Consider the following 9,893-nt stretch of genomic DNA (forward strand, 5'->3'; position numbering starts at 1 on the left):
ATTAACAAGTATAAGATCGACAGTTTCTAGTTTTTCTTTTCTTTTTCCTTTAATGCACTTTTTTGGTTTTGTGTGACTTCTCTGAACATGTAAAAAGCAAAAATAATATTATCTTAGGCTGTATTCACAGGGGTTTCGCATTTAGTTGTTATTAAATTGTAAAAATCTACATCTCTTACTCAAATATTTAAATAAATAATTTGAATAGCTCCTGTATTTATTTTACAGGCAGATTTTGACAACAAACCAGTAAATGGCCTCAAGTCAGAATCCATGGACTACAGTAGATGTGGTCATGGGGAAGAACAAAGATTGGAATTGAACACAAATCCCCTTGAAAATGTAACTAAAAATGAAGAAAGCATGACGGGCATTGAGGTGGAGAAGTGGACACAAAACAAGAAATCACATTTAACAGATCATGTCAAAGGAGATTTCAGTGCTAATGTCCCAGAAGCTGAAAAATCAAAAAACTCTGAAATTGACAAGAAACAAACCAAACCTCCAAAATTGTTCGTACAAACTGTAAGAAATGGAATTAAAAATATACAATATTTACCAACTGAAACAAATGTGTCATTTAAAAAAATTAATATTGAAGAATTTGGCAAGACATTCGAAAATAACTCTTATAAATTCCTAAAAGATACTGCAAACCATAACAATGCCATGAGTTCCATTGCTACTAGTGCGAGTGGTGATCATCTCAAGGGGAGGAGTAATATTTTAGTTTTCCAGAAGCCTGGCTTTAACTGCAGTTCCATTCCAGATTCTTCAAACTTCAACCTAAAGAGTCATACTAGTATACACAGTGAAGTTGATCAACCAAAAACTCCTGAGAACATACCAAGTAAAGAACCAAAAGATGGGTCTCCAGTTCAACCAAGTCTTTTATCCCTCATGAAAGATAGGAGATTAACACTGGAGCAAGTGGTAGCCATAGAAGCCCTGACTCAACTCTCAGAAGCCCCATCAGAGAACTCCTCACCATCAAAGTCAGAGAAAGATGAAGAATCAGAGCAAAGAACAGCCAGTTTGCTTAATAGCTGCAAAGCTATCCTCTATTCTGTAAGAAAAGACCTTCAGGATCCAAACTTACAAGGAGAGCCACCAAACCTTCATCACCATACGTCTTTGGAAAAGCAAAGTTCATGCAACACAGTGATATTTAATGGCCAAAATACCCTTTCAAAGTCACATATCAGCACAGCTACTAACCAAGTATCCACAAAGTCACATGAATATTCAAAAGTCACAAATTCAGTATCTCTTTTAATACCAAAATCAAATTCATCCAAAATTGATACCAATAAAAGTATTGCTCAAGGTAGAATTACTCTTGACAGTTGTTCCAAGAACTTGCATCAGCTGCCACCAAGAAGTAGTAAATTGGGATATTGTAACCAGTTACTGGACAGCAGTAAAAATTTAGAATCAGATGATTCATCATGTCAGGATGCAGCCCATACTCAAATTGAGGAAGATGTTGCAACACAACTAACACAACTTGCATCGATAATTAAATTCAATTACATAAAACCAGAGGACAAAAATGTTGAAAGTACACCAACAAGCCTTGTTGCATGTAATGTACAGCAAAAATACAGTAAAGAGAAAGGTAATATACAACAGAAACCAGCCTCAAGTGTACAAAATAATTATGGCTCATCATCAACAAAGCAAAAAAACACAACCCAGAAAAAGACAAAATCTACCCCATCAAGAGATAGGCGGAAAAAGAAGCCCACAGTTGTAAGTTCTCAAGAAAGTGATCAGCAGAAGCAGGAAGAGTTGTCTCATAAATATAGTAAGTTACATGACATTTGGATAGCATCCAAATTTCAAAGATTTGGGCAGTTTGGTCCACATGATTTCCCTATTCTTTTAGGTAAAATTCCTCCCGTAACCAAAATATGGAAACCACTTTCTCAAACAAGTTCAACCATACAACCCAAAAAATTATTTCCTCCACTCACTCAAATAAAATTCGAGAGATACCCTGAAATAGCACAAGAAAAAGTGATGAAGGTTGAACCACTGGGTGCTCTCACGTTATTTCATTTTAAAGCAGAAGCCAACGGGCAGGCGTTTACAGATAAAGCTTATAATTCTCAGGTACAGTCAACAGTGAATGTCAATCAGAAAGCTCACCCTTCGACCCAGCCCTCCTCTCCACCTAACCAGTGTGCTAATGTGATGGCAGGTGATGACCAAACACAGTTTCAACAGGAAGTTAAGGAGCAACTCACGCATCAGAGATTGCCAACATTTCCTGCCGTCTCCCTTGAGACACCCTTACCGGACCCAGCACAAATTCTCAGGAATGTAAATGTAATGTGTTCAGGTGGAATTACAGTGGTCTCTAACAAAAGTGAGGAGGAAATCTGTTCATCTACCATTGGACCATCAGAACTTTCCTCAGGAGACAGTGCACAGAAAAGTTTTAGTGATTATGCCATGAACTTCTTTACTAATCCTACAAAAAACCTGGTGTCTATAACTAAAGATTCTGAACTGCCCACCTGCAACTGTCTTGGTAAGTGCTTGTGTGGATGTGTTCTTCTCACCCCTGCGTACATTGCCCCAAGTCATGACAGAAGCAAATTCCAATTCATCTTTTTTGTGTGGTGTTTTTTGCCCCATTCCTATTCAACTGAGATGTATTAAGTAATTCTATAACCATTTTTCAGGATTTTTATTGGTTCAACTAATGATTTGGAAAAACAAAAGTAACCTTTCTCAAATAGAAAATATGCTGATTTCTCTCAAGACAAATGTCTCTTGAGTTGTTTACCGTGCATAACATGAGAGTGAACTTCCTGAATACTTTATTATAGTTGGGTTGTTCTTCCTTGAATCCAAATAATTTCAACCTTCAAGCCTTCAATAATTTTTGTGTGTGAAATAGAATATGAAGTATAGGTGGCAGCAGCCATCCTAATCTAGAACTAAAACTAGTTTATATCTTTTCCAGCGTCTAGTACTCTGTGTAATTCAGAGGGTGTAACCCTACATAAAGAAATAACATAGGCTGGGCGTGGTGGCTCAAGCCTTTAATCCCAGCACTTTGGGAGGCCGAGGTGAGAGGATTGCCTGAGCCCACAAGTCTGAGACCACCCTGGGCAACTTGGTGAGGCCTCATCTCTACAATAAATCAAAAAATTAGCTGGGAGTGGTGGTGACACCTGTAATTCCGCTACTTGGAAGACTGAAGGCAGAAGGATCGGCTGAACCCAGCAGGTCAAGGCTGCAGTGGCTGTGAGAGTGCCACTGCACTCCAGCCTAGGTGACAGAGTAAGACTCTAACTCAAAAAAGAAAAAGAAAAAGAAAGAAATAACATAATCTTGGCCACTTGAAGGATTTATAAACCTTTTTGAGTTTTAATATATTTTAACAAATTTCAGTATCTCTTTATGCCAGAAGCAAAGTCGATACCAATAAAAATGTTGCTCGAGGTAGAATTTGACAGTGGTTCCAATAATTTGCGTGAGTTGCCACCAAGAAGTAGTAATATTGGGATGTTATAACCAGTTACTGGAGAGCAGTAAAAATTTGTTCAAGAAAAATTGTTTTCCCATTTCAAAAAAAGCAACAAATAGCTTTATGCTAATACCTGAGTTATGGATTGATTTCTAACCAATGTGTTATACATTTTGTGCCTTAGGAATCATTGAAAGTGAATTTTCAGAAACTAACAAATTTATCTGTGTGTTAAAAGTCATGCAAAACTCTTGCTGGGGTAAAGATTTTCAGGTAGACTTTATGAGAAATTTGGTCTATCTTTGAAATGTGAATGCTTAATTTGAATCCTGTGCTGATTAGTTATGGTCTGTGTTCAAATTTTACATAAGCACCCAAATATAATAAACCTGTTGATTCATATTATTGTAAAAAATGGGGAAATTAAATAGATTGTATCATTACAGTCTGTTAATATGCTTGAGTCCCCATTTATCTATTATACAACTATGATAGAATAGGACTTGTGAAATAACCTGTTTGAACCCCATCCAAATAGGTTTAGTTCTCTTGAAAGTCTCGCAAAGACTCAAGATTTACCCTGAACAAAAATAGATTTTTTAGTAGAAGCAGGTGGTTCATTAGTACATTCCAGAATGAGTAAAGGATTGTGGAGAAGAATAAGTTATCATTCTAATTTTTAATCACAGTGGAAAAATAGTATAGTGCTGACTTAGTCCTTGGTTATCCAAAGTACACTTGATTCACAGAAATAATATCTTTCCATTTCTCTGCTCATCATTCAACACAGTTTTGACAAACTGTCATGTGTCAATCACCAAGGATAGGCTCCTCTGGGAAGACTCTTACAGTCTGGAAAGAGTGAGACTGGTGTCTAAGTGGGGTTGAATTGGGAGAATAAGAGGTTCTTGGACCTAGCAGAGAAGAGCGTGATAATGATAATGATGCCTATTCTGGAGCTCTTACTGCGAATCTTCATATTGTGCCATGCCCTTGACTTGTTATATTCACAAGTCTACAGAAGGAGGGCTTCTTATCCCCACTTTACAAATGAAGAAACCAAGGCATAGAGAACTTCACAGCTATTAAGTGACTGAAGTGTGTTTGAGGGACAGGCAGTCTCAACTCCAGAGCCTATACCATCTTCTGTTGCTTCAAACATCTGAAGTGTAAAAGGGAGAACATTTTTCTGATATCAGCATAAATGGAAAAAAACTCTCTAATTCAACAAATAAATGCCACAAAAATTTATATATCACCAGGAACAATGACTCATGCCTGATACCCCAGCACTTTGGGAGGCGAAGGTGAGAGGATTGCCTGAGTGCAGGGGTTTGAGACCAGCCTTGGCAACTTGGTGAGACCTTGTCTCTACAATAAAAAACAAAAACAAAATTAACTGGGTGTAGTGGTGTGTATCTCTAGTTCCAGCTATTTGTAAGGCTGAAGCAGAAGGATCACCTGAACCCAGCAGGTCGAGGCTGCAGTGGCCAAGAGCATGCCACTGCACTCCAGTCTGGGTGACAGAGTGAGACTCCCACTCAAAATTTAAATTTAAATTTAAAAAGGCATATGCCTGAACTAGTCTCCTTTTACTATGTACATGGTTCTAAAAGGGTGATTTTCTAGCTTCTAAACCCTTCTCTGATACAATATAGCTGGTCCCAGTGTATGAGAGTAAAGACAGCCAGGCATTAAAGCTGACTGAGTACCTGTCATGGACTCAAGAGTTGTATTATACACTGTTACGTTGTCTTTGTGAATCATTACACGTGAGTTTGTTGTGCTCATTGTGCAGAAAAGAGAACTTAAAGATAGAAACCAAAAAAATGACTCACTCAGAAATCATTCCAAGTTAGAAGCATTATATCTGAAGGCAGAGAATGTTCATGGTGGTATTAGGTTCTAGCAAAATAGAGTGATTGACTTCTAGGTCAGGGGTCCCCAAACTTAGTACTATTGATATTTTATGCCTAATAATTATTTCTTGTGGGGGAGCTGTCCTGTGCATTGTGGGATGTTTAGCACCATCCCTGACTTTTACTCACTAGATGCTAGGCACACCTACCTGCCAGGTTGCCACAACCAAAAATGTTTCCAGGTATTATCAAGTGTCCCCTTAGAAGCAAAATGGCTCCTGGTTCTGAACCACTGCTCTAGATAACTAGTAATAAGTTAAAATCTGTTTGATGTACTTTGCTTATGAAGCCACAAAATAATTCTTCATTGTATTTGATGTCCAATAAAAATGATTAAATAATGACTCTTTGGTGTCATTATTTAATGATATACCATGGCCAGAAATTCATTAGATGCAGAGCTCCCCAGTGATTTTTGTTATGCATGACTCTCAAGGCCAAGATGGAAGTATTGTAGAAAATATTTTTACATTATAGAAATATCTAATTTATGTTCACAAAAATTCAGACTCGCTGAACGCAGTGGCTCATGTCTGTAAATCCCAACACTTTGGGAGGCTGAGGCAAGAGGATTGCTTAAGTTCAGGAGTTGAAGAACAGCCCACGCAATATACTGCGACCTTGTCTCTACAAAAAAATTTAAAAATTAGCCGGGCATGGTGGCACTCACCTATAGTCCTAGATACTCGGGAAGCTGAGATAAAAGGATTGCCTGAGCCCAGGAGTTCAAGGCTGTGGTGGACTGTAATCATGCCACTTCACTTCAGCCTGGATGACAGACTGAGACCTTGAGTGAAAAAATAAAAAATTCAAACAGAACAGAAATATGATATCAATGTCTTCTCATGGTCCCATTCTCTGAAGATAAACCATCCCTGTTACAGTTGTCTATGTGGAATAACATTGCTAACTTTAATTTCTATTCCATTTTTATAAAATGTGTCTTTTAGAACATACTATTTTTTCTACTTGCTTTTTAAAATTAAGTAAGCCATGAATTTTTAAATGTTTGTAAATGTCATATTTTAATAGCTTTATTGTATTCTACTATAAAGACATTCCATAATTTATTCAACCTACATCTTATTGACAGATGTTAAGAGTATTTATCTCTTTTTGACATTAAAAATAATTGTAACTAGGAACAGTTTTTGTACATTGACATTATACATATATAAACTGCGCAAGTATGTAGCCGAATAAATTCTCAGCAGTCAAATTGCTCAGCTCAATTTTAATAGGATACTAAGGTCAAGCTTTTAAGATTTATTGGTCTTGAATGACTTAATTTTGCACCTCAATTACTACAGATTTTGTTTTCAAACAGGAGATGGGAGTATTCATATGACCCACATCACAAAATACTTTTTTCTCCTCTGATTCTTAGAGGAAGAAATAATTAGTTGGGAGCAGGAAGAAAAGAACATTAGCGAGTTAAATTCCATGGGCTATTCCTTGACTTTCATTACCAAAGTATACAAACACCTTGTCAAGATTCATGGTTATGAATTGAAGGGGAATAAAAAAAGTAAAAACAGCTCCCTCCTTGCCCCTGTGCGATTCTATAAAGCTCTGGGTCTAATAATCTTATTCCTTCCACAGATCGAGTTCTACAAAAAGACAAAGGCCCATATTATACACACCTTGGGGCAGGACCAAGTGTTGCTGCTGTCAGAGAAATCATGGAGACTAGGTGAGGAAACATGCTTCCCTGTTCAAACCATTCTTATTGGGGGCCTGACTCAGTGCAGATGAATGATGTCTAAGAACAAACACGAGATACAGATTCCTCTCAGGAGTAAGAGTTGAGTGCTTCTTAGGGCCCAGGAAAAGAGGGGTGTCCTAGCGTCACTACTGAGTTCCTCGTTACGTGAGCTGTTGGGCACATAACGGGACACTCACACAGCAAGGCTAATTGTCTTTGATAAATTCAGAAACACTTACCTTCATATATTGTATAATTGTAGAAATAGGTCAAATTATCACCCTTGACACTGCATTCCCTACGTTCTCATTGCTTGTCTTGGAGTCAGGCTATTTTTAGAGCGATCTTCAAGGATAAGTAAACAGAACTGAATAACAAATAACGTCTGCCGTGCAAAACCAAACTCTTAGCACAAACACGTTATTAGGAGTGTTTGATTTTTGGACTTCTGTACATTCATATCTTATGGGCATTAAGAGGTTAAAAGCTGAAGCCCCTAAGTATAGATTCCAATTCATTAGTACATTCCCTCCACTGTGTTTTATACTCAGGTATGGTCAAAAAGGAAATGCAATAAGGATAGAAATAGTAGTATACACCGGGAAAGAAGGGAAGAGTTCTCATGGATGTCCAATCGCTAAGTGGGTAAGTATTTCATATTTATACATTTTTAAAAATGGATTGATTTATTCCACATGTAAAGCAAATTTTTATATGCATGAAAATGTGGACTAGAAAAAGCCGCTCCCGCGGGGAGGTAACAAGAAAGCTGTTTCTCTTTGCCTAGGTTTTGAGTTTAGGTGGTAGAGCACACCTTAATATTTATAGTGTTTGAACACATATAGTTTTTACTTGTTTTGTTTCATTTTGTTTGAGTCCAGATCATTAAGCTCACTCTGTCACCCAGACTGGAGTGCAGTGGCATGATCCCCGCTCACTGCAACCTCGACCTCCTGGGCGCAAATGATCTTCCCACCTCAGCCTCCCTCCCTGGTAGCTGGGACTACAGGCGCATGCCACCACACCCAGCTAATTTTATTTTTTGTAGAGACAAGGTCTCACTGTGTTGCTCAGGCTGGTCTCGAACTCCTGTGCTCCAGCAGTCCTCCCACCTTGGCCTCCCAAAGTGCTGGGATTACAGGCATGAGCCATTTGACATACGTTGTCTCATCCATCCTCACAGTGGAACTCTGTGATTTCAGAAAACATAAAGTAGTTATTTTTATACCCATTTTAGAGATATTAAAACAACATTAAATGTAAAGTGAAGATGGGGTTTGAACCTAGATATTCTTAAAGAAAACAGTTACCATAACCTTAGCTATTCTGGTAGTCTGGATGACTTGGTTACTTTTCAATCTTTGGAAGGTGACAGCAGTGTAGGACATGAGAGCTGGACACTAAACACTACTTGTTTAGCATACTTTGTTTCTTCAATCTCTTTGGAGTACATAGTCCTGTCAAAACAAAGGTATTATCAGAGGTCTTAGAAGGACTTTTCTTAGTATCATACATACAGTAAAGTGTACAGATCATAAGTGTACATATCAATGAATTTTTCACATGTATAACAATCATGTTACCTTTGCCCATATGATGATATAAAACTTTTAATACTCTAGAAGTCTCCCTTTTAGCCCCTTTTCATCAATAACTCCTCTTAAAAGTAATCACCCTTTGGAACAGATTTGTTTACCCTCCTTTTGAACATCATGAATCTAGTATACTATAGAATGTAGCCTTTTGTGGCTGTCTCTTTCCTTTTTTTTTTTAAGATTGGAAAATATAGTTTATTTAGAAAGTAAATTAGAGAGGAGAGGAGATTGACCTCCCCAAGGTAGGGGGTCTTAAACTAAGAAAACATGGCGGCCATAGCTCAGAGAGCACATGACCTAGCGAGTGCTTAACAGAACAATGGCCATGTCTGTGTCTTTCACTCAATAGTTTATGAAACATAGACTTAATGACTGGAACCATGAGTTGACAGTGGAAGACAAAGTGTAGGGTTGAGGGAGGAAATATAGGAACCTGAATCCTTGTTGCTACCATTGGTTCTGTCATGGTCATACCAACCCCAGGCTTTCTTAAGTTGGGATTTCTTTCACTTGAGAGAGAAATGTGTGATTTTTGTTTTTTAACTTATTTAAATCATGTTCTTTTGGGGCTGTTTTGTTATGTGTAGTAGAATCAGGTCCCAATTAAGATCTCTGCCTCAGGCCGGGCTCGGTGACTCAACCTGTAATCCCAGCAATCTGGGAGGCCGAGGTGAATAGATTGCCTGAACCTGAGGGTTCGAGACCAGCCCCGGCAACTTGGCGAGACCTTGTCTCTACAGTAAGTCAAGAAATTAGCCAGGTGTGGTAGTGTGCTCTTATAGTTCCGGCTACTTTGAAGATTGAGGCAGAAGGGTCGCCAGAGCCCAGCAGGTCGATGCTGGGGTGGCCGTGACTGTGCCACTCCACTCTAGCCTGGGCGACGGAGTAAGACTTTGACTCAAAAAAAAAAAAAAAGATCTCTGCCTTCACTTTGTTACAATCTGAGTGAATTTGGTGGGACGGAGGATTTCAGAGTGAGAAACAGAAGTGACAAACCTTGTGCTTATTGAGTGCTTTCTGTTGCCAGGCCCTGGGCTAGATACTGGGAATACAGACATGAATTAAGATCGCCAAATCAGCCGGGCTCGGTGGCTCAGTCTGTAATCCCAGCACTTTGGGAGGCCGAGGCGAGTAGATTGCCTGAGCCCACAGGTTTGAGACCCACCTGGGCAACTTGGCGAGACTTCATCTCT

General features: G+C 38.6%; 1 protein-coding gene across 1 annotated transcript in view; it reads left to right on the forward strand.

Moving 5' to 3' along the window:
• Nucleotides 1-226: 226 nt before the first annotated feature.
• Nucleotides 227-9,893, forward strand: part of TET1 (tet methylcytosine dioxygenase 1) — a 55,194-nt gene continuing 45,527 nt past the window's right edge. The window contains exons 1-3 of the mRNA XM_008074671.2: nt 227-2,536; nt 7,003-7,093; nt 7,657-7,750. Of these exons, the coding sequence (XP_008072862.1) occupies nt 274-2,536; nt 7,003-7,093; nt 7,657-7,750 (2,448 nt within the window). The 5' untranslated portion in view covers nt 227-273. The remainder of the gene's footprint in view (nt 2,537-7,002; nt 7,094-7,656; nt 7,751-9,893) is intronic.

Source organism: Carlito syrichta, unplaced genomic scaffold (assembly GCF_000164805.1).
Source record: "Carlito syrichta isolate Samal-C Ts95f unplaced genomic scaffold, Tarsius_syrichta-2.0.1 Scaffold316850, whole genome shotgun sequence".
NCBI classification, from domain to species: domain Eukaryota; kingdom Metazoa; phylum Chordata; class Mammalia; order Primates; family Tarsiidae; genus Carlito; species Carlito syrichta.